General features: G+C 43.8%; 1 protein-coding gene across 1 annotated transcript; it reads left to right on the top strand.

The window, feature by feature from the left end:
• Nucleotides 1-25748, top strand: LOC132817714 (tubulin alpha-1D chain). The gene is made up of 4 exons (XM_060828244.1): nucleotides 1-481; nucleotides 9476-9698; nucleotides 18104-18252; nucleotides 24357-25748. The coding sequence occupies exons 1-4, from the start codon at nucleotides 479-481 to the stop codon at nucleotides 25338-25340; spliced, it is 1359 nt and encodes a 452-aa protein (XP_060684227.1). The 5' UTR covers nucleotides 1-478; the 3' UTR covers nucleotides 25341-25748.
• Nucleotides 25749-25961: the final 213 nt, after the last annotated feature.

The following is a 25961-nucleotide window of genomic DNA, read 5'->3' as shown; positions in this document are numbered from 1 at the left end:
CTCCACCCCATTCCCCAGCCATACACAGACAAAGTTCATAAAGGAAACCTTTTGATAACATGATCGAGGCATGAAATGCAATCTGCAGATATACCTGCTGGAGCTGATTGTTTGGGGCCTGAGAGTGAAAAATGCAGGCACCCTGTTTGGCTAGTTTCAGTGTGTTTGCGAGTACTGTGTTTAATGTCTTGTCATCAGGACGTCGCTCCCTTGGTAGCTTGTCTCTGTTGCGTTGGTGACCGAGTCGAGTAATTTGAGCACTCATCTCCAGGAGAAAGCGGATTGCATAAACAATCGGATCTCTCTGCTGGTTGCTACCAACAAACTCCCTCTGCCTTCCCCCTCCACCAACGGGGTTTTTTTTATAACAACCCTTTGTCTCTGTTCAGCTATAAATCCAGGCCAGGAGGCAGCTTTTCTTCTGCTGAAAATCTTCTTCGTCGATTCCTGAAGCTTGTACGAGAGGAGAGCTATCATCATGGTGAGCTTGCTGGTTTTATTTGTGCATGTTAAAATGTACAAGTTGTATTTATACAGAGCCTATAGTTTAGTAAAGAAAGTTGTTAGGTTCCTCATGGGAGCATGACTCAGACAAGAATTTGATATGAGAGGTTAGGACAAGTAAACTAAAACTTGGTCAAAGAGATAAGATTTTAAGAAGCATTTTGAAAGGAGGAAAAAAATCAAGTGAGAGAGAGAGAGAGAGAGGCAGGTGGATGGGTTCAGGGAGCAAATTTCAGAGCTTAAAACCTGCGAAGTCAAAGTGAAGGAAGTGAGGAAGTAGACAAATTGGGTGAAATTGAGAATTAGAAGAGTTTTCCAGATTAAGGTCGTGAGTAGGGGGGTAGGCGCTGCTGTTGAATAAGATGGTAGAGGGATTTGGATGAGAATTTTCAGTGCACTGAAACGGTGTGCAGTACCAAGATTGTTGATACCATTGCCTCTGTGATAGTGAGGCAATGAACCAGGGGTGATGTGTGTGGTTAATGATACAGAGCTAGTGTAATGGACCCGACACCGCAACATAGTCTCTCAAGATTGTGCATTGCCAACATATTGACCTTATCGAAGTTTAGAAAATCTTGATTGGGGCATAAATAAGATGAATAGCCAAAGTCTTTTCCCCAGGGTGGTGGAGTCCAGAATTATAGGGTGTAGGTTTAAGGTGATGCAGAAAGGTTTAAAAGGGATCTGAGGGGCAATTTTGCCACACAGAGGGTGGTGTCTATATGGAACAAACTGCTGGAGGAAGTGCTAGACGCGGGTACAATTACAACATTTAAAAAGACATTTGCACAATACATGGTTAGGAATTGTATAGAGGGATATGGGCCAAATACAGGCAAATAGGACTTGTTCAGGTTAGGAACCATTTTCAAATGCTGATCAGCACGGACATGCTGTATACCTTTATGTCACTGTAACTAAGCCATCCTGGCAGGGAAGTCTGGCAATTGGTTGGCCATTGTGGAAGGCTGGAGTGATCGGAGGAGTCTACAGTCCTGCAGGACTGATACTTTCTGCTGATTCTCACCATCACGAGAATCTTTTCAATGTAAGAGGTTAGTCTGTGTTGTGGCTGAAGCATATAAAATAGGTGCAGTAGTAGTCTTTTCCGCCATTTAGTAAGATCATGAATTCCTGATGAAGGGCTTTTGCCCGAATTGTTGATCTTCCTGCTCCTCGGCTGCTGCCTGACCTGCTGCGCTTTTCCAGCACCACACTAATCTTAACTCATGAAATGTGAGCTCAATTCCACTTTCCTGCCTATCCCCTGACAGCCTTTGGATCCCTTGTTGGGCGTTCTTTGCCTAAGGAGTCTCTGGTTGAGGAGTCTTGTTTATCAGAGGTCCTGCTGTCTAGGGAGTCTCTGTCTGGGGGAGACTATCCCTGGGAAACTTTGTAAACCAGGGTTCCTTTATCCCAGTTTCATTTCCTGACCAATTGTAGCCGGCAGTTGGAATGTACATATAGAGTTGGGATTCTCTGCTGTAAATAGATTGTGCAGATCAGACTACTATGAGCATGGATGCTGGAATAAGAATCTATCAAGAGGATTCTGAAGGGAACTAGACAGGTTCCTTATCACAGAATGGGAGCGGGCTGCAAGGCTTCTGTCTACCCTGGAAGTATTGCAGTGTTACTGTGCAACCAGCCATGTTATAGTGAGGTGGAAGTGATTGGATGAAAGCAGTGTAGAAGCTGAGACAGCAGGATAACTAGAGCTTCAATAAGTGACATTTTTTCATTGATTTTATAATCATACAGAATTTACAGTGCATAACCAGATCATCTGACCCAACTGCAATTTACCAGATAATAATCCTCTCTTCCCACAAGTCTCATCGTATTCTAACACCATATCTTTCTATTCCTTCTCTCTTATCAAGCTTCCCTTAAATGAATCGCTAAACTAGGATCCGGAGTAGGCCATTCAGCCCTTCAAGTCCGCTCTGCCATTTAGTTTGATTATAGCAGACCCTCTGTCTTCAAGCCATATTCCCACTTTCTCCCTATGGTGGGCGGCACGGTGGCACAGTGGTTAGCACTGCTGCCTCACAGCGTCAGAGACCAGGGTTCAATTCCCCCCTCAGGAGACTGACTGTGTGGAGTTTGCACATTCTCCCCGTGTCTGCGTGGGTTTCCTCCGGGTGCTCCGGTTTCCTCCCACAGTCCAAAGATGTGCGGGTCAGGTGAATTGGCCATGCTAAATTGCCCGTAGTGTTAGGTAAGGGGTAAATGCAGGGGTATGGGTGGGTTGTGCTTCGGAGGGTCGGTGTGGACTTGTTGGGCCGAAGGGCCTGTTTCCACACTGTAAGTAATCTAATCTATATTTGCCCTGACGCCTTTAATACCTAAGAAAATAATCTTTCTTGAATATATTCACTGACTTGCCTTCCAAGACTTTCTGTGGAAGAGAATTACACAGGTTCATTGCCCCCTCAGTGGGCAGCACGGTGGCACAGTGGTTAGCACTGCTGCCTCACAGCGCCTGAGACCCGGGTTCAATTCCCGACTCAGGTGACTGACTGTGTGGAGTTTGCACATTTGCACGTGGGTTTCCTCCGGGTGCTCCGGTTTCCTCCCACAGTCCAAAGATGTGCAGGTCAGGTGAATTGGCCATGCTAAATTGCCTGTAGTGTTAGCTAAGGGGTAAAATGTGGGGGTATGGGTGGGTTGCGCTTTGGCGGGTTGGTGTGGACTTGTTGGGCTGAAGGGCCTGTTTCTACACTGTAAGTAATCTAATTTTTTAAAAAAAAATGTTTCCTTATCTCCATCCTAAATGGTCTGCCCTATATCTACACTACTTGCCTCAATCCTTCTCTGAGGTGATGATATCCACTTTCTCACCATCCTGGAGATAAAGGGCTTTATCCTGAATTTCTAATTAATTTAACGTGGACTAAATAACATTTACTTACTGGGTCACGGAAAAGCAAGAATGAAGGAGATCAGCGGAATTCACTCTTGAATCTTAGCCCTGGTTTTGGTTTTTCCCATAAATAGAGACATTCTCTCTTCATATAGTTTATCAAACAGATTTATAAATTTAAACATCTCTATTAGGTCAACTCCTGTACCTCCCCTTGTCTAGAAGTTGGAGGCTGGTACAATTGCAGCATCTAAAAAGGCATCTGGATGGGTAGATGAACAGGAAAGGTTTGGAGGGATATGGGCCGGGTGCTGGCGGGTGGGACTAAACTAGGTTGGGATATCTGGTTGACATGGAGAAGTTGGACGGAATGGTCTGTTTCCGTGCTATACATCTCTTTGACTCTATGACTCTAAGTATCTTTGACAGGACCATCTAAGTATCATTTGCCTGTTTTTTGCCCACTTGAAGTAAATGGTCAGTCTGGATCTCTCTGGGACAAACCAGAAATTTTTTTTTAACAACAATGCTCACAGAATCCTGGAATGTTGCAGATTCCAGAAGTGTGCTATAAATTGGAAGGAGAAGAGGGGGACTGGAAGTCAGAGGAGGCTAATGGAATGTTGGCCTTATTTCAAAGGGGGTTTGAGTCAAAGAGTAAGAAAAATTTGGTAACAATGACTGCAGATGCTGGAAACCAGATTCTAGAATAGAGAGGTGCTGGAAAAACACAGCAGTTCAGACAGCATCCGAGGAGCAGGAAAATTGACGTTTCGAAAAGCTTTTGCCCAAAACATCAATTTTCCTACTCCTTGGATGCTGTCTCAACTGCTGTGCTTTTCCAGGATCACTCTAATCTAGAATCAAAGAGTAGGAAAGCCTAACTGCAACTGTACAAGGTTCTGGGGAGACTACATCGGGAGCACCGTCAGCAGCTTATTTAAGGAAAGATATATTACAGACAGTTCAGAGAAGGTTTGCTAGGATGAGTGCTTAGTACTAGGGAGGGATTGTCATATGAACAAAGGCAAAGCAAGTTGGGACTCCACTCACTGGAGTTTAGAAGAATGAGAAAGTGATCTCCTTGAAACATATTGGATTCTTCAGGATTTGACAGAGTAAATGCTGAGTTGGTGTTTCCCCTCATGGGACAGACTGGGACAAGAGGTGTAGTCTCAAAATAAAGGGGTACCAATTTGAGTCTGAAATGAAGACAAATCTCTTCTCTCAGAGGGTTTTGAGTCATAGAGATGTACAGCACGGAAACAGACCCTATGGTCCAACTCATCCATGCTGACCAGATATCCCAACCCAATCTAGTCCCATTTGCCAGCACCTGGCCCATATCCCTCCAAACCCTTCCTATTCATATACCCATCCAAATGCCTTTTTAAATGTTGTAATTGTACCAGCCTCCACCACTTCCTCTGGCAGCTCACTCCATACGCCCAACACCCTTTGCCCCTTTTTAAATCTTTCCCCTCTCACCCTAAACCTATGCCCTCTAGTTCTGGAATCCCCCACCCCCAGGAAAATACCTTGTCTATTCACCCTATCCATGTCCCTCATAGTCTCATAAACATTTTCCAATAAAAGGGAGACCAGAATTGCACGCAATATTCCAAAAATGGCCTTACCAATAATCTGTACGGCCTTTGTAACTCCTTGCTACAGGTCTGAGGGGCAAAGTCCTTGAGTATATTTAAGGCTGAGATCGATAAATTCTTGATCAGTAGGGGAATCAAGGGTTACAGGGAAAGGGCAGGAAAGTGGACATGAGGAATGTTGGATCAACCATGATCCTACTGAAGGGGGGAGCAAGCCCAAGGGGCTGAATGGCCTTTTCATTTTTAAAAGTCTTATGGTGCAGGAGTAGGGGAGAAAGGGGTGAGACAAAGAAGGAGACAAATTGGAATGGTCAAGTAAAAAAGGAGTAAGATATGAAAGGAAGATGGAGAGATAGAAAAAGGGGGAGATATAGGATTTAGCATGGGGAGGGAGAGAAGGGAGAGGGTGATGAAGAGGATGCCAGGAGAACTAGGTCAAAATCCTGGAACTCCCACCCACCCACCCACCCAAAAGCATTGTGTCGATACCTATATCAAATGGACTGCAACAGTTCATGAATGCAGCTTCCCCAACCTTCTCCTGGAGAGTGAGGGAAGGGCAATTAATGCATCCCATGACTGAGTGAAAAAACAAGATGGAAACAGAGAAGGGGAAGCATTTGGAGCTGATACCCTGGCATGGGAACAAAGTTAGCAGTATAAAGAGTAGTTGCTGCTCAATGAATGAGAGTTGTAAGGTAGGGTTAAGAAAAAGGGAGGGTCAGAAAATACAGACTGCAATTTACATTCCTCGGATTTCCTGAGAAGTTTGAGCTTCAGATCCTGTGTGTCAGCAAAAAGTTCCATCGGTTGAGTTTTCATTATTTCATTCAGAGTGTTGGCTTGTGATTTTCATCAGAATTCAATTTGTGCCCCACACAAGGAAATAGTTTTTAAAAAAATATTAACTGGATGTGGGATAGGCGAGACATTGTTCCTTTTACTCCATAAATAGGGACCTAACCTACTCCCAAAATATAGGAATCGAGCTCTCACCTCCCTTTCTTTCTCTCCACTTTCGCCATTGTATCTCTCTCTCTCTCTCTCTCGGAGTAACTCCCATTCTCTCCTCAGAGAAAATCTAGCGAATCCCTCTCTAGATTTCCAGCCATTCTTTTGAAATTGCCTGCATCACTCTCTGCTCTCTCTCTCTCTCTTCTCCAAACTATCTGTAAATCTCTCCACCTGTTCTATATCTTCACATTCCTTCCTCTCTCCCTTCTTTCTCACACTTCTCTCTGATTCTGCTCTCAAACCTATTTTCTAAGTAACCTGCTCAGGGATATCATTACACACCTCTGGAGCAAGTGGGACTTGAACCCTAGCCTGCTGTTTCAGTGGGAGGGACACTACCACAGTGCCACAAGAGGGCCCCCTCCAATCCTCTGACTTTCTATCCCATCCTTTTCACATTCCCTCTCTCTCTCCCCAATTCCTCTCTTTCTCCCACCTCCTCCATCATCTCTTACTTCCATCACACTCTTATCTCTACCATATTCTCTCCCACCCCCGCTCCTCGGTTACTTCCTTTTCCCACATCTCCTCTGCCCTCTTCCAGCTCTCTCGTTCTCACTTCAATCTCACCTTCTCATTCTCCTTCCTCACACTCTGTCCCTCTTTCAACTTTTACCCCATCAGTCTCTCGTTCTCCCTCTAGCAAGCTCACTCTCACACTGTTTCTCTTTCAAATTCCCATCCCAAGGTCTCTCTCCCACTCTGTTTTCTCTCAATCTATACTCTCACTTCCTCATGTGCTCTATTTGTCTTCCCCATTCTCAGCATTGACAAAGGGTCAGTTAGACTCGAAACATCAGCTCTTTTCTCTCCTTACAGATGCTGCCAGACTCGCTGAGATTTTCCAGCATTTTCTCTTTTTTGGTTTCAGATTCCAGCATCCACCGTAATTTGCTTTTTTCCCCATTCTCTTCCTGTTCCAGTAGAATTGAAAACAGGATAACTCAGGTGCGGCAGCCTTCTGTTGAGTGAAGGAAGTATAAACTCCAATATTAGTTTATTTGACGAACCAACATCAGACATTAGTACAGTTGAATCTAAATTGTGGCAGATTTTAACACTTTTGTCCCCTCATACTGCTAAAGTGGCTTCTTTCCTTCGGTGAAATCTGAAAATCGTATGGGAGAAAATATTAAAGGAAGTTTAATACCAGTCACATGGGCGGCATGGTGGCATAGTGGTTAGCACTGCTGCCTCACAGCACCAGAGACCTGGGTTCAATTCCCGCCTCGGGCGATTGACTGTGTGGAGTTTGCACGTTCTCCCTGTGTCTGCGTGGGTTTCCTCCAGGTGCTCCGGTTTCCTCCCACAGTCCAAAGATGTGCGGGTCAGGTGAACTGGCCTGTTAAATTGCCCGTAGCCTTAGGTAAGGGGTAAATGTAGGGGTATGGGTGGGTTGCGCTTCGGCGGGTCGGTGTGGACTTGTTGGGCTGAAGGGCTTGTTTCCACACTGTAAGCAATCTAATCTAATCTAAGTCTTGGTGTGGGTAACGAAATGATCGGTCAAAGAAGTGGGCTTAAAAGAATTTATAACAGGAGGAAACAGAGGTGTAGACATTTAAGGTGGAATTCCGAAATTTGGGCACAGACAGCCAAATGCACAGTGACCAACAAGTCACAGAGATGTACAGCACAGCAACAAACCTTTCAGTCCAACTCCTCTGTGCCAATCAGATATCCTAAATTAATCCAGTCCCATTTGCCAGCACTTGTCCTACATCCCTCTAAACCCTTCCTATTCATATACCCATTCAGACGCCTTTAAAATATTGTAATTGTGCCAACCGCCACCACTTCCTCTGGCAGCTCATTCCATACACACACCACCCTCTGTTTCAAAAAGTTGCCCCTTAGGTCTCTCTTAAATCTTTCCCCTCTCACCCTAAACCTATGCCCTCTAGTTCTGGACTCCTCCACCTCAGGGAAAAGACCTTGCCTATTTACCCTATCCATGCCCCTCACAATTTTATGAACCTCTATAAGGTCACCCCTCAGCCTCCAACGTTCCAAGGAAATGAGCCCCAACCTGTTCAGTCTCTCCCTATAGCTCAAATCCTCCAACCCTGGCAACATCCTTGTAAATTTTTTCTGAACCCTTTCAAATTTCACAACATCTTTCCAATAGGAAGGAGACCAGAATTGCACACAATATTCCAACAGTGGCCGAACTAATGTCCTGTACAGCTGCACGATGGCCTCCCAACTCCTGTACTCAATACTCTGACCAATAAAAGCAACCAAAGCAAATGCTTTCTTCACTATCATGTCTACCTGCAACTCCACTTTCAAGGAGCTATGAACCTGCACTCCAAGGTCTCTGTATTCAGCAACACTCCCTAGAACCTTACCATTAAGTGTATAAGTCCAGTCATGATTTACTTTCCCAATATGCAGCAATATTTATCTGAATTAAACTCCATCTGCCACTTCTCAACCCATTGGCCAATCTGGTCAAGTTTCCGGTGTACTTTGGAGTAACTTTCTTCGCCGTCCACTACTCTTCCAATTTTAGTGTCATCTGCAAACTTACTAACCATGCTGCCTATGTTCACATCCAAATTATTTACAAAAGTGACAAAAAGCAGTGGACCTAGCACCAATTCTTGTTGATCACAGGCCTCCAGTCTGAAAAGCAACTCTCCACCACCACCTTCTGTCTTCTACCTTCGAGCCAGTTCTGTATCCAAATGGCTAGTTCTCCCCATACCTCGTGTGATCAAAAAGCTGAACAGAAAACACTGGAATAACTCAGCAGGTCTGGCTGTATCTTCAGCGAGAGAAACGCCATTAATATTCCAGCACAATGATCACCCATCATCTTAATTTCGTAACTCAGTTTCTCTCCCTACTGATGTTGATGAATTTTTTTCCCACAATGTTTTATTTGGGATTTCCAGTGAGTGAGTAGAAGTTTGCTTTTGTTTCACTTACTTTTAAACTTGCTGATAATGGAGTGATTAAGATAGTGACAGAAATCTGCATTTTTAATTCTTTCATGGGATGCTCATGTCAATATTTGCTGTCCATTCCTACAGTCCTCAGACTGAGTAGCTTGCTAGATTGTTTCAGAGGGCAGTTAAAAGTACACCACATTGGTGTGGGTCAGGAGTCACATGTAGGTCAGTCTCAGTCAGAATGGCAGATTTCCTTTTCTTTAAGGATGCGAGTGAACTAGATGTGTTTTTTGCGAAAACCAACCATAGTTTAATGGACAACAATACTGAGAGTACCTTTCACTTCCAAATGTATTCATTGAATTTCAACTCCAGCTGCGATGGTGGGATTTGAACCCATACCCCCCAGAGGACTACACACACACACACACACACACACCTCCGCGATTATTCACATCTTATGTCTGAGAGAAATACAGATAGCAAAAGGGTTGAGGTTAGTAGAAACTTATATTGAGAGAGTGAGGTGAAGCAATTTTGAAGAATCTACCTCTTTGTAATAATAATTGCTCATTTTTCTCCTACAGCGTGAATGTATCTCCATCCATGTTGGCCAGGCTGGTGTCCAGATAGGCAATGCATGCTGGGAGCTGTACTGTTTGGAACATGGGATCCAGCCTGATGGGCAGATGCCCAGTGACAAGACCATTGGAGGGGGTGATGACTCCTTCAACACCTTCTTCAGTGAGACTGGTGCAGGAAAACACGTCCCACGTGCTGTCTTTGTTGACTTGGAGCCAACCGTGATTGGTATGTCTGTGTAATATGATATAGCTTCCAAAAAAGAGTTAGAATCTCTCTCTCTCTCACACCGACTTCTATTGTCATTTATGTTTTTATTTTGTTATTAAACATTGGAACAGAAGGAGGCAATTCATCTCCCCTCCACCTCCGTGCCTATTCCACTATTCAATTAGATCTTCTGTAATATGTACCTTAAATCTATTTAAACACCATGTTTTCCAAAGCCCTTGATCCACCCATCCAACAATGACCCATTAAACTCAGTTCTGTTTTGATTGCTCCCTAGCTTTGACAGCTTTTTGGGAGCTGATCCAGATTTTTATTCTTGTTGAACAGCCTAGCTCCAAATTTTAAGATTGTGCTCCCTTTCCTAAACTTTCCCCTACCAGATGAAATTGTTGCTGCCTATCCTATTGAGAAGACAGAAGAAATAATAGCAGGAATAGGGCTCTTGACCTTCATGGCTGATTCAATATTCCTCACATCCACTTTCCTGTCTTTTCTATATGACCAGTAAAAAGTGAGGTCTGCAGATGCTGGAGATCAGAGCTGAAAATGTGTTGATGGTTAAAGCACAGCAGGTTAGGCAGCATCCAAGGAACAGGAAATTCGACGTTTCGCGCCAGAGCCCTTCATCAGGAATGGAGAGTATGCCAGGCAGGCTAAGATAAAAGGTAGGGAGGAGGGACTTGAGGGAGGGGCGATGGAGATGTGATAGGTGGAAGGAGGTCAAGGTGAGGGTGATAGGCCGGAGTGGGGTGGGGGCGGTGAGGTCAGGAAGAAGATTGCAGGTTAGGAGGGCGGTGCTGAGTTTGAGGGAATCGACTGAGACAAGATGGGGGGAGGGGAAATGAGGAAACTGGAGAAATCTGAGTTCATCCCTTGTGGTTGGAGGGTTCCTGGGCGGAAGATGAGGCACTCTTCCTCCAACCGTCATGTTGTTATGTTCTGGCGATGGAGGAGTCCAAGGACCTGCATGTCCTCGGTGGAGTGGGAGGGAAAGTTAAAGTGTTGAGCCACGGGGTGGATACTCTCCACTCAGTTCCCCTGGTCCCGAAAAAAGTTCTCAACACTTGGCTAATACTACGTTCTTTTTTTCACTGGAAGGAAAGGCTACAGCATGGAGGCCATTCAGCTCTGAGTCAGGACTTACCCACGTGTATTAATACTTCCACGCACTCTCAAACAGCAGTCAGGATTTTTCTATATGACCCTTGACTCCTCTGCAGAAGAAGAATCTATCTCAACCTGAAATATACAGAAGATATTTGCCCCCACAGCTCTGTAAAGCAATGAGCTCCAAAGGGTCACTGCCCTCTGAGAGAAGAAATTCCTCCTCATCTCAGTCTTAAATTGGCGTCCCTTTAATTCTGAGGTTATGTCTGCTGGTCCTAATGTCTCCCATGAGGGGAATTATCTTCTCAGCATTTACCTGGTCAAACCCCTTAAGAATCCAATACGTTTCAATGACATCACCTGTCTTCCTTCTGAACCCCAAGGATTAGATTAGTTACAGCATGGAAACAGGCCCTTCAGCCCGACAAGTCCACACCGACCCGCCAAAGCGCAACCCACCCATACCCCTTACCTAACACTACGGGCAATTTAGCATGGCCAATCCACCCTGACCTGCACATCTTTGGACTGTGGGAGGAAACCGGAGCACCCGGAGGAAACCCACGCAGACACGGGGAGAACGTGCAAACTCCACACAGTCAGTCGCCTGAGTCGGGAATTGAACCCGGGTCTTGGGCGCTGTGAGGCAGCAGTGCTAACCACTGTGCCAACGTGCCGCCCACAAAGGAGTAGAGTCCCAATCTGTTTAGTGTTTGCTCATGAGACAATCCCTCCATACCCAGGATCATGCTAGAAAACCTTCTCTGAGCTGCCTCCAATGAAATATCTATTCCTTAAATATGGGATCATAACCACTCCCAGTGCTCCTGACGTGGTCTCCCCAGCACCTTGTCCAGTTTGCAGTAAGACTTCCTTACTCTATACTCCAATCCCCATGAAATAGGGGCCAACATTCCATTCGTCTTCCTGATTACCTGGTGCCCCTGTGTGCTAGCTTTCTGCTTCTGTCTAATCTTACACTTTATTATCTTAAACACTTCAACTGAGTGGTGGGGATAACACAATTTGTGATTACACACTGCCTTAAGCCCATGATATCAGATCAATTACTTCTAAAGTCATCACGCCCAGCAATTCAAGATTGATTTCTGGTTTGGTTTGCCTGTCCTCTGAGTACCAGACATAACTGCCCTGCTGACTAACAATGCAGTGTACCACATTCCATGGCATTATTTCAATTAATTACATTATTTTATCGAGGGAAAGTTAACATCCATGTCTAGATCATGGTTAATTCCTACCTTACTTTGATAGTGTCCTTGATCAAAAGCAAAGACCAGAAAGGTCCAAAAGTACAGAATGACCTAACAGTAGTGTGGGTGAAGTCAGAAGTCACATGACACCAGGTCTATGCTACTTTCTCCCCACCCCCACCCTCCTCTCATTTATCTCTCCACCCTTCAGGCAGTCTGCCTGTATTCCTGATGAAGGGCTTTTGCCCGAAACGTCGATTTTCCTGCTCCTCGGATGCTGCCTGAACTGCTGTGCTTTTCCAGCACCTCTAATCCAGAATCAGGTTATAGTCCAACAGGTTTATTTGAATCACGAAAGCTCTCAGAGAGAGAGCTTGTGTGATTTCAAATAAACGTGTTGGACTACAATCCAATGTCTTGTGACTTCTGACTTTGTCCATGCCAGTCTGACACCAGCCCCTCCACAGGGTCTGCAACAATTCAGTATGGCAGCTCGACACCACTTTCTCAAGGGCAATTAGGGATGTGTAATAAATATTGGCCTAAACAGTAGCACTCATATCCCATGAATACAAGGTGCTCAGGAGAGAGGGGAAAGGCCAACAAGAGGATGTTGGGAGGAGGGAGGTGAAGGGTGGTGCCATTGCTTATAGTGAACATGCAGTTCTGGAGGAAGAGGGTGTCCCAGTTGGGTCAAGGACAGTATTAATTGGGCTACAGCTAAGGACTAAAAAGGAGCAATTATATTGCTTGGTGTCATCCATTTGCCATCAGCCAGTGGGAAGGATGAAGAGAACACTTCTGCCTCACAGCACCAGAGACCCCTGGATTCGATTCCACACTAGGGCGTCTGTCTAATGTTGCGGGGTGGGTGGGGGTGGGGGTGTGTGTGTGTGTGGGGGGGGGTGCTGTGGAGGTTACACATTTCTCCCTGTGTCTGCATGGGTTTCCTCCGGGTGCTCCAGTTTCCTCCCACAGTCCAAAGATGTGCAGGTCAGGTGAATTGGTCATTCTAAATTGCCCTGAAGTGTCCAGGGATATGGAGGCTAGATGGATTAGCCAAGGGAAATACCGGGTTGAAAGGGTTGGGTTGGGGGCTAGGTCTAGGTGGGATGCTCTTTGAAGGGTTGAGGCGGACTCTTTGGGCTGAAAGGCCTCTTCCATCACTGTAGGGATCCTATGATTCTATGAAACAAAGTTGCAAGGAAATTCCAAGAGAAATGCAAAAGCTATAAAGTAGTTATAATCAGGAATTTTGAACATTAGTATGTAGACTGGGATAGTGGTAATGTGAAAGGCAGTGAGGGGTAAGAATGACAGCACTGCTGGACCTGAATCCTGGGAATGAGGTGGGCCAAATGTCAGTGGGAGAACATTTAGGGGACAGTGATCACTGTGTATTGTAATGTTTAGGCTACTAAGGAAAAGAATAGCACACAAGAATAATTAACTGGGCAAAAGCTCACTTCAACAGGGGAAGAAAAGCTAACTTCAACATCGTCGGCGGCACAGTGGTTAGCACTGCTGTCTCACAGCGCCAGAGACCCGGGTTCAATTCCCGTCTGTGTGGAGTTTGCACGTTCTCCCCGTGTCTGCGTGGGTTTCCTCCGGGTGCTCCGGTTTCCTCCCACAGTCCAAAGATGTGCGGGTCAGGTGAATTGGCCATGCTGAATTGCCCGCAGTGTTAGGTAAGGGGTAAATGTAGGGGTATGGGTGGGTTGCACTTTGGTGGGTCGGTGTGGACTTGTAGGGCCGAGGGGCCTGTTTCCACTCTGTAAATAATCTAATCTAAAAAGAATGGATTTGGGTTGAATAGTTGGAAGGAGAAACAGGACCTGAACGATGGACTAACTTCAAAGAAAAGGTTCTGCCTTTACAAAGGAAGACACAAATAATACCATAAAAATCTTGTGAACGCAAAATCTCATTGAGGGGTGGGAGCTGAAGGAAACCAGAATTAGCAGGAACGTTGATGGCATTAAAGGCTGATAAATCCCCAGGGCATGATAATCTACATCCCAGAGTACTGAAAGAAGTGCTCTAGAAATAATGGATACATTGGTGGTCACCTTTCAAGACTCTGGAACAGCATCTATAGACTGGACTGGAACCCCACGATTTAAAAAAGCAGGTTGAGAGAAGACAGATGGGCTTTCATCGTGACAGAATTCAAGTACAGGTGCAGGAATGTCTTGCTGCAATTATATAGGGCCTTGGTAAGGCTACAGCTGGAGTACTCTGTGCAGTTTTGGGGTCCTTATCTGAGGAAGGATGTACTGGCGATGGAGGGAGTGCAACAAAGGTTTACCAGACCGATCCCTGGGATGGCAGAGCTGATGCATGAAGAGAGACTATATCACTTTGGACAATTTTGATTGGAATTTAGAAGGAATTGCTTGGGAGGTGGAGGGGAGAAGGAGGGATCTCATATAAACCTATAAAATTCCAAGAGGATGAGACAAGATAAATGCAAGAGAGATGTTAGTGATGACTGGGGAGTCTAGAAACAGGGAGTTACAGACTAAGGATACAGGTAGGCTTATTAGGTCTGACATCAGGTAAAAACTCTTAGAGTGGTGATCCTGTGTAATTGTGTCACAGAAATCAGTCCAGACTAAAACATTGGACAATTTCAAGAAGGAGTAGTTCTTAGGGATCAAGGGATTGAAGGCTTTAAGGAGAAGGTGGGAACACAGTGTTGAATTGGATGATCAGCCATGATCATATTGAAGGGCCGAATGGCCTACTCCTGCTCCTATTTTCTATGTTTATATAAAAGATGGTTCAGGCACAGTCAAGTTATATTCCTTTGAAAGAGAAAGGTAGGACAAACAAATCTAAGAGTTCCCTTGGTGGCAAGATGTGGGAATTATGATAAAGCAAAAAAATGAGTGCTTATGGCTGAGCTCAGCACAAAATACAATTAAGAACCAGGGTGGGTATAGAATTCTCAGAGGAATAATGAAAAAGCAAATTAGAGAAAGAAAGAGGGCGCATGAAAAGGGTTGGCAGTTAGTATTAAAGAGAATTCTAAAGGTTTTCTCCAGCCACATAAACAGGAAAGGATGGGAAAAAGAGGAGTGTGGCCAATGAAGGACCAAAGGGGGCTTTTTACATGAAAAAGACAGAATGACTGAAGTATTAACTAAATACCCTGCATCTGTCTTTACCAAAGGAGAAGATTCTACCCAGGCCAGGATGAATAAAAAAGGACATTCAGTCACTAAAAAGGGTTAAAACTGCTAAGGAGGAGGGAAAAGGTTTACAAGGATGTTGTCAGGGTTGGAAGGTTTGAGCTACAGGGAGAGACTGAATAGGCTGGGGCTGTTTTCCCTGGAGCTTTGGAGGCTGAGGGGTGATCTTATAGAGGTTTATAAAATCATGAAGGGGCATGGATAGGATAAATAAACAAAGTCTTTTCCCTGGGGTGGGAGAGTCCAGAACTAGAGGGCATAGGTTTAGGGTGAGAGGGGAAAGATTTAAAAGGGACAAAAGGAGCAATGTTTTCTTGCAGAGGGTGGTATATGTACAGAATGAGCTGCCAGAGGAAGTCATGGAGGCTGTTACAATTACAACATTTAAAAAGCATCAGAATGGGTTTATGAATAGGAAGGGTTTAGAGAGATATGGGCCAAAAGCTGGCAAATGGGACTAGATTAACTCAGGATATCTGGTCAGCATAGACAAGTTGGACTGAAGGGTCTGTTTCCAAGCTGTACATCTCTATGAGTCTATTGAACAGGCTGTCTGTAGTAGCAATGTGCTGGGCGAGATGCATCCTGGGATACTGAGGGAAGTGAGAAAGGAAATTACAGAGACACTGGCAAGAATTTTTCCTGAGTTTCTTAGACTCAGGTCATATCAGAGGACTGGAGAATTGCAAATATTATCCCCTTGATCAGAAAAGGATATAAGGATAAGCCAGCAACTACAGATGAGTCAGTTTCACTTTGGTGGTTGAGGGGGTGTGGTCAAATGCAGGTTACTTGAAACAGAACCAGCATTGATTTCTCAAAACAATCATGTTTAACTAACTCACCGGAGTCTTCCGATCAGGGTGGGTGTGGAAGGCCAGGCTCTTGATTTAGCGCATGTAGAATTTCAAAACGCATTTTGAAATAATGCAGAATTGCCTGGAATTCTCTCCCTAAAGGAATTGTATGTCCACCCCCAGCATCTGGACTGCAGCGGTCCAAGAAGGCAGCTCACCACCACCTTCTTAACGGCAACTCAGAATGGGCAATAAATGCTGGGCCAGCCAGCGATAGCCATATCCCAAGAGTGAATAAATAAATACAAGTCACAAAATAGACTTGTGATCAAACTCAGAATAAAATGGACCATAGCAATATGGATACAAATAAAAGCAAAGTACTGCAGATGCTAGAGTTCTGAAATTAAAATAGCAAGTGTTGGAGAAACTCAGAAAATCTGGTAGCTTCTGGGGAGAGAGAAAACAGTTAACATTGAGTTCAATATGACTCTTCTTCAGAAAGAAAATTGGCTTAGTGACTGGAAATGGAACGTAATGTTCATGAACGGTTTTCCAGCTGATGGAAAGATGGGACAAAGGTCCCCAAGGATCAGTGTTAGGGCCTTTGCTTTTCCTGATATACATTTCATGATCTTTCCTTAAGTGTGCAAAACATACTGTCAAAATTTGCAGATACAAAATGTGGAAGCATCGTGAGGAAGGTAGTGTAGAACCTTCACAATGACATAAACAAGTTGGTAAAATAGGCCATCAGATGGCAGATGAAGTTCAATGCAGAGATGTTTTGGCAGAAAGAACATGAACTGGTGACATAAAATATAGAACATAATGTTAAAGGTGCAAAGGAACCTGGGTGCATTTGTCAGCAAATGTGGTAGAATCATAGAGTTCCTAGAGTGTGGAAACAGGCCCTTTGGCCCAACGGGTGTACAGCAACCCTTTGAAGAAAATCCCACCCAAACCCATTTCCCTACCCTAACACTGTACATTTATCCCAGACTAATGCACCTAACCTACACATCCCTGAACACTGCAGGCAATTTAGCTTGGCCAATTCACCTAACCCTTCACATTTTTGGATTGTGTGAGGAAATCTGAGCACCCGGAGGAAACCCAGACACAGGGATAACGTGCGAACTCAACACCATACGGTCGCCCGAGGCTGGAATTGAACCAGGTCTCTGGCTCTGTGAGGCAGCAGTGCTAATCACTCAGCCACCGTACCACCAGGACATGCAATAAATATCCTGGCTTTATTTGCACAGTCTTTAAATACAAAGGCAAGGACATTATGTTGCTTTTATTTGTATAACACCAGTTTGGCCTCAGCTGGAATATTGCATCCATTTCTGGGTCACACAATTTAGGAAACATGAAAAGGCATTGGAGAAAGTGCAGATGTTTATAAGAACGGATCCAGGAAAAAGGAATTTTTTTTTCTGAGGATTAATTGGAGAAGCTGGGAATTTTTACCTTTGAGGAGAGAAGGTTCAGAGATGAACCTAATGAAGTATTCAAAATAGAATACTTAGAATATGTTCCCAATCGTGAAAAGATCAAAAATAAGAGTGCACAAATTTTAAAGTAATTAAAAATAGCAAAATTAACATGAGAAAAAAACATTTTCAAGCAGCAAGTATTTCGGGTCTGCCATGCACTGCTTGAGAGTATGGGGGAGGTCATTTCAATCGAGACAATAAAAAGGGAATCAAATGGCTTTTTAAAAAATAATAATGTACAGGGTTATTGGATGAATTGGCCTCCTGTACTGTGACAATTCTGTGATAAACAAAATACTGTGGATGTTGAAAATCATAAATAAAACCAGAAAATGCTGGAAATTGTCTTCCAATTTGTTAGGTCTTTGAAAATCACAGATCTGTTCCCTCAGTTTTTCTCTCTGCTGTGATGGCAAATCTGAGTGTTTCCAGTATTCTCCGTTTTTATTTCCTCTACTACACGCCTAGCCCTTTAATTGGTCTTTCTCATTTAAAAACAAGGAGGCCCACACGCTGAGCTGCACGCATGTGTATAGTGTGCATGGTCCTGCACAAGTGAACATACTTTGAAATGATTCTGCATTATAGATGAGGTCCGTACTGGTACTTATCGTCAGCTGTTCCACCCTGAGCAACTCATCACCGGGAAGGAAGACGCTGCCAACAACTACGCTCGTGGGCACTACACCATTGGCAAGGAGCTGATCGATCTGGTTTTGGACAGACTTCGCAAGTTGGTAAGTATTGCACCAAGAGCCATCAGAAAGAACTTGCATTTTGAGAGTGCCTTTGAAGTACTTATTGTACTGTAGTCATTATAATGTAGGGAAATTTTACAGGATTTGTAAAATGCAGTTCCTAATAACATCCACTGGTGTTTTAGCACACCAAATCTGCCTCCAGGTAGTGACTTTGGGATCTTTGATGTGCATTAAAGAGGGGACACATTGCCTTCAGTTAAACAGCTCAGTTGAAAGGCAGCATATCAAAAAGTGGTGCAGCACTCCCTGATAATTGGCAATGGATGTTTGCCTGGGGGATGAACATAGTTCGTAAGTTTGCAGGTGACATTAAAATTGGAGGTATAGTGGAGAGAGAAGAAGGTTACCTCAAAGTACAACAAGATTTTGATCAGATGGGGTTGAGGAGTGGCAGATGGAGTTTAATTTGGATAAATGTGAGTGCTGCATTTTGGAAAGGCAAATCAGAGCAGGACTTATACACTTAATGGTAAGGTCCTAGGGAATGTTGTTGAACAAAGAGACCTTGGAGTGCAGGTTCATAGCTCCTTGAAAGTGGAGTCTCAGGTAGATAGGATAGTGAAGAAGGCGTTTGGTATGCTTTGCTTTATTGGTCAGAGTATTGAGTACAGGAGTTGGGAGGTCATGTTGCAGCTGAACAGGACATTGGTGGAATATTGTGTGCAATCCTATCAGAAGGATGTTGTGAAACTTGAAAGGGTTCAGAAAAGATTTACAAGGATGTTGCCAGGGTTGGAGGATTTGAACAAAAGGGAGAGGCTGAACAGGCTGAGGCTGTTTTCCCTGGAGCATCGGAGGCTGAGGAGTGATCTTATAGAGGTTTATAAAGTCATGAGGGGCATGGATAGGATAAATAGACAAAGTCTTTTTCTTGGGGTGGGGGAGTCAGAACTAGAGGACACAGGTTTAGGGTTAGAGAGGTTAGATACAAAAGAGACCGAAGGGGCAACATTTTCATGCAGAGAGTCATGTATGTAGGAATGAGCTGCCAGAGGAACTGGTGGAGGCTGGTACAATTGCAGCATTTAAAAGGCATCTGGATGGTTGTATGAATAGGATGAGTTTAGAGGGGTATGGGCCAAGTGCTGGCAAATGGGAACTAGATTAGGTTGGGATATCTGGTCGGCAAGGACGAGTTAGACCGAAGGGTCTGTTTGCGTGCTGTACATCTCTCTGACTCTATGACTGCAACAGCTTAACTATGAACTGTCTGACTGGAGAGTGCGGTGCTGGAAAAGCACAGCCAGTCAGGCAGCACCCGAGGAGCAGGAGAATCAACGTTTCAGGCATTAACCCTTCATCAGGAATGAGGCTGTGATGGACTGCCCGAAGTGTGCCTTATGAATCAGGTAGAAACTCCGGGTCTGAGCTCTGCAGCTTCTGTGGATTTATTGTTTCAATTCCATGTCACTAAAGATTCAAAAAGAGGCATATTTGGTGCCTTACTTTTGATTTACTGGCAAGAGCATCTTTAGTAGGAGCACAAATTGATGCTGTTGTGCACTTGTGCTGCTGATGTAATGGAATCACATGGGCTTAGAGGCTCTCCATATTCAAAAATAATTGGCACTTGTACAGACCATAAGACACAGGAGGAGTAGACCATTCAGCCCATCATGTCTGCTCCAAAATTCAATGAGCTCATTACTAATTGATGAACCTTTAATTCACTTTGCTGCCTTTTCTGCATAACCCTTGATTCCTATATAGAGGAACCTCGATTATCCATCATTCAATTAACTGAACTTCAGATCATCCAAACAAGATCGTTATCCGGCATCGATTATCTGGCATTCAATTAACTGAACAGAGTACACTTAAAATAATCGGTTTCCTCTGTGCTGATTAAAAATCTGACTATCTCTCCAGCCCTCTGTAGTAAAGAATTCCACAGATTCCCTACTCCCTTATCTCAGTCTCAGCTGGGTCATCCCTTACTATTGCAGATTATGCCCTTTGATCTCAGACTCTCCCACAACAGAAAAAAACCTCTGCACATCTACTCTTTCCTACCCCCTAAAAATCATGTATCAATGAGGTCTCTTCTTTCTTTCCTAAAGTCCAATGAGTAGAGACACAACCTCCTCGATCTCTCCTCGTAAAACAATTCTTCCGTACCCAGTTTCAACTTAGTGAAATAAAAACACAACCAGCTGGAGAAACTCAGTAAGGCTGCCAGCATCTGTGGAGAGAAAGCAGAGTCAAAGTTCCCTATTACCTGCTGAACTTGTATGTCTTTTTGTGATTTATGTATGAGGACTCCCAAATTCTGTAGCTTTTTGCTGTCTTTTTCCATTTAAATAATATTCAGCTTCTTAGTCCTCCTGCCAACATGTACAACTTCATATTTCCCCACTTTATATTCAATCTGCCAAGTTTATTGCCCACTTGCTTAACCTGTCCAAATCCCACATAGACATAGAACAATACAGCGCAGAACAGGCCCTTCGGCCCTCGATGTTGCGCCAACCCGTGAACTATTCTCATCTTATAAATTCATTGTGTCATTCTCACCACTTGCATTCCTGTCTATTTTTGTTTTCTCCATAAACTTGGCGATAGTACATTCACTTTCCTCATATGTATTAATTAATGTTGGCCCAGGACTTCTCCCTGCGACAGTTCACCAGTTACAGGTCACCCCGCTTTTTCCAACTCTGACTTCTATTAATTAGCCAATATTCTACCTATGATAAAATACTACGCCCAACACCACGAGATGGTATCTTTGTGAGGCACCTCATCAAAATGCCATCTAGAAATCGAAATCATATTACATCTACTGCTTCCTGATTTTCCATCCAGCTTGTTACTTCTTCAAAGATATCTAATAAATTTCACGCATGATTTTCCTTTCATTTTGACTTTGCTTGATCAGATTATGTATTCCCAAATTCTCACAGACTTTAAACTTTATCCCCAATGTCCAGTGCTAAGCTAATTGACCGATAGCTGCCTGTGTGTTATTTCCTCCCTTTTTGAATAAGAGTGCTACATTGACAGTTTTCCAATCCTCCAGCACTTTTCCAGATTCATAGAAGTTCATAAGATATAGGAGCAGAATTAGGCCAATCAACCCATGGAGTCTGCTCCATCATTTCATAATGGCTGATATGCTCGGCACCCCCATTTTCCTGCCCTCTCCTCACACCCCTTTCAACCCATTACCAATTAAAAATCTGTCTAACTCCTCCTTACATTTACTCACTGTCCCAGCATCCACTGCACTTTGGGATAGCGAATTCCACAGATTCACAACCCTTTGGGTGAAGTAGTTTCTCCTCAACTTTGTTTTAAATTTGCTACCTCTTATCCTAAGACTATGACCTCTCACCCTAGAATGTCCCACAAGAGGAAGCATCCACTCCACGTCTATTTTATCTCCACATTTTATCATCTTGAATACCTCAATTTGATCTCCCATCATTCCTCTAAATTCCAGAAAGTATACGACAAACCCCTTTATCTCTGAGATCAATCTAGTGAACTTCCTCTGAACTATCTCCAATGCCACTACATTTTTCCTGAAATAAGGGAACCAAAACTGTGCACAATACAGGTGCAGTCTCACCAATGCCTTGTAAAGTTGCAACAATACTTCCTTACCTTTATATTCTATTCCTTTAGCGATGAAAGCCAACACTCCAGTCGCTTTCTTTATTATCTGCTGTATCTGCATGCTAGCTTTCTGTGAGTCATGAATAAGGATGCCTAGATCTCTCTGCACCAGAGCACCTGAAGTCTCTTCCCATTAAGATAATAGGTCAGCTTCCCATTTTATCTTCCCAAATGCATGACCTCGCACTTATCCTCGTTAAACTCCATCTGCCACGTTTTGGCCCACTCTTCTAACCTAACCTATCTAAATCCATTTGGAAGGTTCTTATCTCCTCATTGCAATTTACTGACCTGCCTATTTTTATACCATCCGCAAATTTGGCTCAAGAGCCTTCTATCCTTGTATTTAAGTCATTAATGTAGATTATAACTAGCTGGGTCCAAGGACCGAACCCTATAGCACCCCACTAGTTACATCTTGTCATCCAGAAAAAAAAACATTTATTCCAACTCTCTGTCCCCTGTCCATCAGCCAGTCATCTATCCTGGCTAATATCCTGGCTAATAAGTTACCCCTAATCCCATATGATCCAACCTTGTGAATTAACCTTTTGTGTGGCACATTCTCAAATGCCTTCCAGAAGTCCAGATAATTTACATGTACAGCATCCCCATTATCCACTTTGCTTGTTACAGCTTTGAAGAACTCTAGCAAATTAGTCAAAAGTGATTTATCCTTCACAAAACCCTGCTGACTCTGATAGATAGCATTTTGACTTTCCAAATGTCCTGCTATTGCTTCCTTGATAATTGATTCAAACACTTTCCCAATAACAGACGTTTAACTAACTGTTCTGTAATTTCACACATATTGGCTCCCTCCCTTTTTGAATAAGGGAGTTACATCAGCATTTTTCCAATCCACTGGAACCGTTCCTATGTCCAGGGAATTTTGGAATATTGTAACCACTGAATCCATTATCTCTGCCGTCACTTCCTTTAATATCCTAGGATGTAGGCCATCAGGCCCAGGGGACTAGTCTGTCCTCAGTCCGAATAGTTTGCTGAGTACCATTTCTCTATTGATGTTGTTTGTTCGAAGTTCTACCCTTTCTTTCACCTCTGACTTGTCCGTTCCAATAGAAATGTTACTATTTTCATCCACCGTGAAAACTGAGGCAAAATATTGATTTAGCATCTCTGCCAATGTTCCCCACTACTAACTCACTGGTTTTATCTCCCAAGGGACCAACATTCACCTTGGTAACTCTACCAATTCATCTATTATCATTGTAGCTACTTCATGTAATATCCTAGGATGCATCCCATCAGGTCCAGGTGACTTATTGGCCTTACGCCCCATTAGTTTAGTCTATAGTGCTTTAATCATTGTGGCAATTATCAGGCAAAACAATACCAGGTCACACAAGGGGATATTAGGGCAGGTGACCCAAACCCTCACTCTATAATAGGAACATTTTAAAGAAGGGGCAGAGGGATTTGGAGTTGCTGACATGATAGCTGATTGCACAGCTTCAAATGGTACTCAGAGATATATGAAAGTGACCGCATGCATTCATTCAGGGAAGCAGTGAATGATGCCAGGTATCCTGAGAACTTGCATCTAATCCCTAAGAACATGAGAAGATCCTCTGGTTCATTCAGTCTATACAATGATGGTATCTTGTGCATCACAATCTATTCACTTTCTACACAGCCCCCAAATCTCTCCTGGGAAATGCAAAACTCTCGCTAAAATCCGCGGCTCATTTGAGACAAAAAAAATCTATGGAATTACTCTCAAAATCCCTTCCTTCAGGTCACCAAATAAGGCCAGAAGATTACTCTGACATAGTTTAGTATTCCTGGATATCCACCTCTTGTATGAAATGATCTTCACTCCAATCTGGATCACGTCCCACTGTTACTTGGAATAAATTCAGCGATTGGTGTTCACCAATCAACATGGCTCCTTATTGATAGATACAATACCCTCTGAGTAAAGAAACACTCTCCCTGTCTCCAACAGCTAACCTTAATCTGTTCAGATACGACTACAAATTGTGCTTCCCTAATTCTTTCACACCTGAGACACTTAGAAACACAGAGGGAGGCTCTTAAGCTCAAACAACAAATGAGCTCAGTTTCTACAACCTCACTTTTTGCCCTTAATCATCAATGCTTCTTATCCTTGAATTTTATAAAATGAGCTTCCAGTACATTTTTCAGGTGAGATATTCCAATTCCCAATAATGGCGAGTGAAAAACATTCTCCTCAATTTGCCTCTAGGTATTTTGCAAATTTAAGTCAATGACCTCCATACATAATCTGTGACAAAACCTAATCAGATCACCCCAAGTCAAATAATTCCTTTAGTCTAAATTTATAACTGATGGACTTTAAACTTTGAATATGTCAAGTGGCCCTCCAGTGCACCTGTTGGTGAATTCCCCTGAGTAGCAGCTTCCTGCTTTGTTCTGCTGCATTATTGCTCTTTAAACACTAATGCTCTATTCCACAGGCTGACCAATGTACAGGTCTCCAGGGTTTCCTCATTTTCCACAGCTTCGGAGGAGGCACTGGCTCAGGGTTCACATCCCTGCTGATGGAACGTCTCTCTGTCGACTATGGCAAGAAATCCAAGCTGGAGTTTTCCATCTACCCAGCTCCTCAGATTTCCACAGCTGTGGTTGAACCTTACAACTCTATCCTGACGACACACACCACTCTCGAACACTCGGACTGTGCCTTCATGGTGGACAATGAAGCTATCTACGATATCTGCCGTAGAAACCTGGACATTGAACGCCCGACCTACACCAATTTGAACCGACTGATTGGTCAGATTGTGTCCTCCATCACAGCCTCCCTTCGCTTTGATGGGGCTTTGAATGTTGACCTGACAGAGTTTCAGACCAATTTAGTTCCCTATCCACGTATCCATTTCCCTCTGGCTACCTACGCCCCAGTCATCTCGGCTGAGAAAGCTTACCATGAGCAGCTCTCTGTGGCTGAGATCACCAATGCCTGCTTTGAGCCAGCAAACCAGATGGTCAAGTGTGACCCTCGCCACGGCAAGTACATGGCTTGCTGCCTGCTCTACCGTGGTGATGTGGTGCCAAAAGACGTCAATGCTGCTATTGCCACCATTAAGACCAAACGCACCATCCAGTTTGTGGACTGGTGCCCAACTGGCTTCAAGGTTGGCATCAATTACCAGCCCCCTACAGTGGTGCCTGGTGGGGACTTGGCCAAGGTGCAGCGAGCTGTGTGTATGCTGAGCAACACCACGGCCATCGCTGAAGCCTGGGCTCGACTGGACCACAAGTTTGATCTGATGTATGCCAAGCGCGCCTTTGTACATTGGTATGTGGGTGAGGGGATGGAGGAAGGGGAGTTCTCGGAGGCCCGTGAAGACATGGCTGCCTTGGAGAAAGATTACGAAGAGGTTGGAACTGACAGCATTGAGGGTGAAGGAGAGGCAGAAGAAGGTGAGGAGTATTAAATGCTCAAAAGTAGTCCTAGCACCGATAATATTAGGGTTCAATGAGCTGATGTGATTCAAGTTGAAAACTCTGATCTCAAGCATTCTTGACAGGCAAATGGGCACAAAATCGAGAAACAACATAGAGACACAAAAGTAGACTGCAGGGCCATTGCTGGCAGGAAAGAAGGGTTAGCATATCCGTCAAAGGATCCTGCCCCTTAACTTCTCTGTACTGTTCATTTTTTTATTTCAAATCTTTGCAGATTCCTCCCTTTCCTTTAATAATGCATAATTCAGTTCATTGGTTGCACAACAAGTTAGTTCCAACTCGCTTAAAATCAATAAAAAGCAAGCATTGACCATTCCTTAGTTATCAGGATTGAAGTGATAGAATACATGAGATGTATGCAGCAATAACAAATAAAATCTCATCGATATTAAACAGTTGTGTACGACTTTCTGTTGACATGGAAGCAGGAAGAGGCCATCCAGCCGCAATGGCTTCTCCTGCCTTTTGATCAAATTACAGCCACTCTGCATCTCAATTCTATTTATACATCTTGGTGCAAGTACCCACCACAACAAAAATCAATTGGTTTCACTGACCATAAGTCTCAACAGCATTTTGGAGATAGTGTT

Source organism: Hemiscyllium ocellatum, chromosome 7 (genome assembly GCF_020745735.1).
Source record: "Hemiscyllium ocellatum isolate sHemOce1 chromosome 7, sHemOce1.pat.X.cur, whole genome shotgun sequence".
Classification (NCBI taxonomy): domain Eukaryota; kingdom Metazoa; phylum Chordata; class Chondrichthyes; order Orectolobiformes; family Hemiscylliidae; genus Hemiscyllium; species Hemiscyllium ocellatum.
Note: the sequence above shows the minus strand (reverse complement) of the source record. Positions and strands in the feature narration are given on the sequence as shown.